The 4,404-nt window shown below is 45.8% G+C and overlaps 1 protein-coding gene across 1 annotated transcript in view; it reads right to left on the bottom strand.

Moving 5' to 3' along the window:
- SHPK (sedoheptulokinase) overlaps nucleotides 1–4,404 on the bottom strand; it is a 31,035-nt gene that overhangs the window by 4,099 nt on the left and 22,532 nt on the right. Inside the window, exon 6 of the mRNA XM_003799117.3 lies at nucleotides 1,074–1,274. Coding sequence (XP_003799165.1) covers nucleotides 1,074–1,274 — 201 coding nt within the window. The remainder of the gene's footprint in view (nucleotides 1–1,073; nucleotides 1,275–4,404) is intronic.

Here is a 4,404-nt window from a genome sequence, read left to right as displayed (position 1 = left end):
CGCCACTCTCGGTATATGGGGCCAGTGCCCTACTCACTGAGCCGTCCTGGTCATTTCTTTATTATAAAATGGGCCTTTTGTTAGATGATTTTGCCCAACTGCAGGCTAGCATAAGTGTTCTTTTTTTTTGAGACAGAGCCTCAAACTGTCCCCCTGGGTAGAGTGTCGTGGCATTACAGCTCACAGCAACCTCCAACTCCTGGGCTCAAGCGAGCCTCTTGCCTCTGCCTCTCAAGTAGCTGGGACCACAGGCGCCCGTCACAACACCCGGCTATTTTTTGGTTGCAGCCGTCACTGTTGTTTGGCGGGTCCAGGCTGGGGATTCAAACCCGCCACCTTAGGTGTATGTGGTTGGCACCTTAGCCGGTTGAGCCATAGGCGCCGAGCCAGCATAAGTGTTCTGAGCACATTTAAGGTAGGCTAGGCTAAGCTATGATGTTCAGTAGGTTAAGTGCATTAAATGCATTTTCAACTTACAATGGGTTTATCGGGATATAACCCTATCATAAGTCAAGGAGCACTTGCACATGCATGCAGAGCAGAGGGAGACCTACTAAATCCTACCCAAGGAATAAAGGAGGGAAGCTGGAGACCTCTGGGAGTTTCCCGGGAGCCTTATCAGAAAGCGAGTTAGGAACTGCTCACCAGGAATAAGTGCCAGGAGGACTTTATGATATTGTAAAACAGCAGGAGTCTTTTCATGCACTCACATCTGATCTTTCTACTTTTAGCTGTCTGTAGTCATCAAAAGGAAAACTTAAATGCAAGGAAGCCAGGGGCTTATGGACAGAGAAAGTAACACTGTGGTGTGGGGAGAAAGCTGAGGAGTTCTGTTATGATACTCGACAGCCACGTTAGGGACAAGGGTCCTCCTCCACAGGAGAGAATAGATGGATGATGGCAGCTCAGAGGATGAGAAGGAAAGAGGCTGCATGCTCAGGTCCCTAAGGAAGGAAGGAATGTGCGGGGACCTGGTGGGGTCTGAGGCCTGAGTCTAAGATGCTGAAACAGCATGTTAAACTCTGAGACCCTGTCACGTGGAAAGGACAGAGAATGTGTGGGCCACACCTTACCTAGATCTGCCATCCACTGAGCCAGCATGTGGACGAATGTGGCCAGCACATTGCCCCCATTGAGAGACGCTGCCACCCCTAGGTAGGTCCCGCCGAAGTAGGGGAAGTAGGTGACTGGAGCCGTAGGGTCTGGGGTCTGTGCTGGCTGGAATCCTGAGGGCATGGAGGCTGCCAGCTGAACCGAGGTGCTAATGTTGAGAACTGAGGTCCAAAGAAAATAGACGTTAGTTAGGCCTATCGGGCTAACTCATCTCAACAGAGCAGAGAGAGAGAGCAGTAGTTTTAAAAACATGACTGTATTGGTTAGGGGCCTGGGGACCTGGGGACATGTTGGTAAAAGGATATGTATTTACAGTTAGACAAGAGGAATGAAATTGAGAGAGCTATCATTTAGCAAGGCAACTAGAACTAATGAAGATGTGTTCTTGAAAAACACTAAGAGATGGCCAGGGTGGCTCATTCTGTAATCTAGAACTCTGGGAGGCCAAGGTGGATGGATCACCTGAGCTCAGGAGTTCAAGAACAGTCTGTGCAAGAAGAGCAAGACTCGTCTCTACTAAAAGAAAATCCAGAAAAACTAGCCAGGCATTGTGACAGGTACCTATAGTCCTAGCTACTCAGGAGGCTAAGGCTAGCGGATCACTTAAGCCCAAGAGTTTAAGGTTACTATGAGCTATGATGCCATGGCACTCTGCAACAGAGTGAGTTTGTCTCAAAAAACAAAAAACAAAAACAAAAGAAAAACGCTAAGAGACTCGATGTGTCCCACACACAAAACAATAGCTATATGAGGTAATGCACTTGGTGACTAGCTGAATGTAACCATTCCACAATGTATGTAGACTTCAAAACATCATGTTGTATGCAATCAATGCATGTAACTTCATATGTTAATTTAAAAATAAATAAATGTGGGGAAATTTTATTAAATGTTTTTTAAAATAAAAATGTTTCCACAAATTATCTAATAGTCCTCCTTTCCAGTGGTAAAGACTGATTCCCCTCCTCAAGAGTGTGGGCTTGGCTTGGCGCCTGTGGCTCAAGCAGCTAAGGCGCCAGCCACATACACCTAAGGTGGTGGGTTCGAATCCAGCCTGGACCTGCCAACCAACAATAATGGCTGCAACCAAAAAATAGCCAGGCGTTGTGGCGGGCGCCTGTGGTCCCAGCTACTTGGGAGGCGGAGGCAGGAGACTCGCTTGAGCCCAGGAGTTGGAGGTTGCTGTGAGCAGTGAAGCCATGGCACTCTACCCAGGGTGACAGCTTGAGGCTCTGTCTCAAAAAAAAAAAAAAAAAAAAAAAAAAAGAGTGTGGGCTTGACTTGGTGACTTGCTTTTAATGAATAAAATGAAACAGAAGAGACTTCGGAGACTAGGTCATAAAAGGTTCTGAAGTGTCTGCCTTGGTGGCACTTTCTCTTGGATCAGAGAAAGCAGGTGCCACGTCACAAGCATTCCTGTGGATAGGCTCATGTGCCAAAGAACTGAGGCCTCTGCCAACAGCCCCACAAGGGAACTCAGAAGCAGATCCTCCAGCCCTGGTCAAGCCTTCGGATGACAGCAGCCCAGCATAAATCCAACCTCACAAGAGGCCTTGAGCCAGGCCATTCCAGTAAATATCCCCAGATTTCTGACCCTCAGAAACTATCTAAAATAATAAGTGTTTGTTGTTTTAAGCTACTAAGTACTGGGGAGGTTCCATCAGTTTGCAGTAAGTACCACCTCTTCCTTCCCACGCTTTCCCACCAGCAGGGGGGAATCCCCCAATCCCAGCACACAGGGTACAATTTTCTCCTCTGATCCTAGACCAGAGCCTGTGGACAGTTCTAGCAGTCTCTTTTCCATTTCTCACAAGACCTAGACAAAAAGTATGCTTTTCTCGGTCTTTGTGGGGCGCAAACAAACTGAGGTCAGCTTTCAATTTCCACCTACCTGTGAGAAGCAGAGAGTGAAAACAAGCCTCAGAAAGCCAGTAACCTTTACTTTCTGCCACATCAAGCCTCCTACCGAGACTACAAACCAGAAGCAGCATACCCTCTACCTGTCCCCTCAGGTGCAGGGGTCAACGATGGGGCCGACTGGCTTTGCCCAGAGACAGAATACACAGGCTAGGCACAGGGCAAAGCCCCCAGCTGGAACCGGAGAATGTCACCCCTCAGTGAAGAGAGGACCTAAGTCTTGCCTTCTTCCCATTTGACTAGCCCCTCACCATTTAGAAAGCACATTTACAGGCACACAGGCACCCTTGGTACAGGGAACAGCCTAAGATTTGAAAACCACCAGGGAGGGGGAAAGAGCCTGGCTGGGCGAATCACAACTGTCCAACAATTATCACATTCATTTTGCATGATAAGGACTCAGGGAGATTAGGCTGGCCTAAGGTCACCCAGGAAGTGAGATGCTGAAATCCCAGCCCTGGGGGCTAGAATACAAACCTTACTGGAGTTCCCAGATCCCTGGTTTGAGACGAAGGGATATAAGGCAAGAGATGGTGTACTGGGAAGATTAAAAATCACAGGATGGGTGTGGTGGCTCATACCTGTAATCCTAGCACTCTGGGAGGCCAAGGTAGGAGGATCACTTGAGCTCAGAAGATTGAGACTAGCCTGAGCAAGAGAACCCATCTCTACTAAAATATAAAAAATTAGCCAGGCGTCACAGCAGGCGCCTAGTCCCAGCTACTCAAGAGGAAGAGGCAAGAGGCCTGAACCCAGCAGTTTGAGGTTGTTATGAGCTAGGGTGACGCCATAGCACTCTAGCCTGGGGTAACAGAATGAGACTCTGTCTCAAAACAACAACAACAAAAAGAAAAAAAAGAAAGAAAGAAAAGTCACAGGATAAACTTAGCAACTTTTCCTAGGGCACTGATTTTAGTTGATAATTTAGGAGAAAAAGCTGAACCTTCAAAGTGTTTATCACGTACCATATTTTGCCACGTAGAATATGCTCCCACATATAATGCTCACCCATATTTTTGCCCAAAATTTTAGGGAAAAAACATCTTCTATTTTCTCTGTTTAATTCAAATTTTTATTTGTTTATATTTAGATATTTATTTGATGCATTATAAAGGAATTTTAGCATTTATTTTTACAATGTTATGGTACAATTTTATGAAACAAATAATTACAAAACATAGGAAGATACAAGGCGCAAAAATATTATCTAACAGTAAAAAATAGTACCCATGTATAATGCACATCCTTAGTTTTCCCTCAAAAATTTGAGCAAAAACATGCACATTGTGCACGGCAAAATACAGTGTGTACAAATAATATTGGCAGAACTTCACCTTACTTTGTCAGCTATCAGCTGATTATATATATATATAT

This window comes from Otolemur garnettii, unplaced genomic scaffold (genome assembly GCF_000181295.1).
Source record: "Otolemur garnettii isolate 467f Iridium unplaced genomic scaffold, OtoGar3 scaffold00145, whole genome shotgun sequence".
Taxonomy (NCBI): domain Eukaryota; kingdom Metazoa; phylum Chordata; class Mammalia; order Primates; family Galagidae; genus Otolemur; species Otolemur garnettii.
This window is presented reverse-complemented; position numbering and strand designations above follow the sequence as displayed.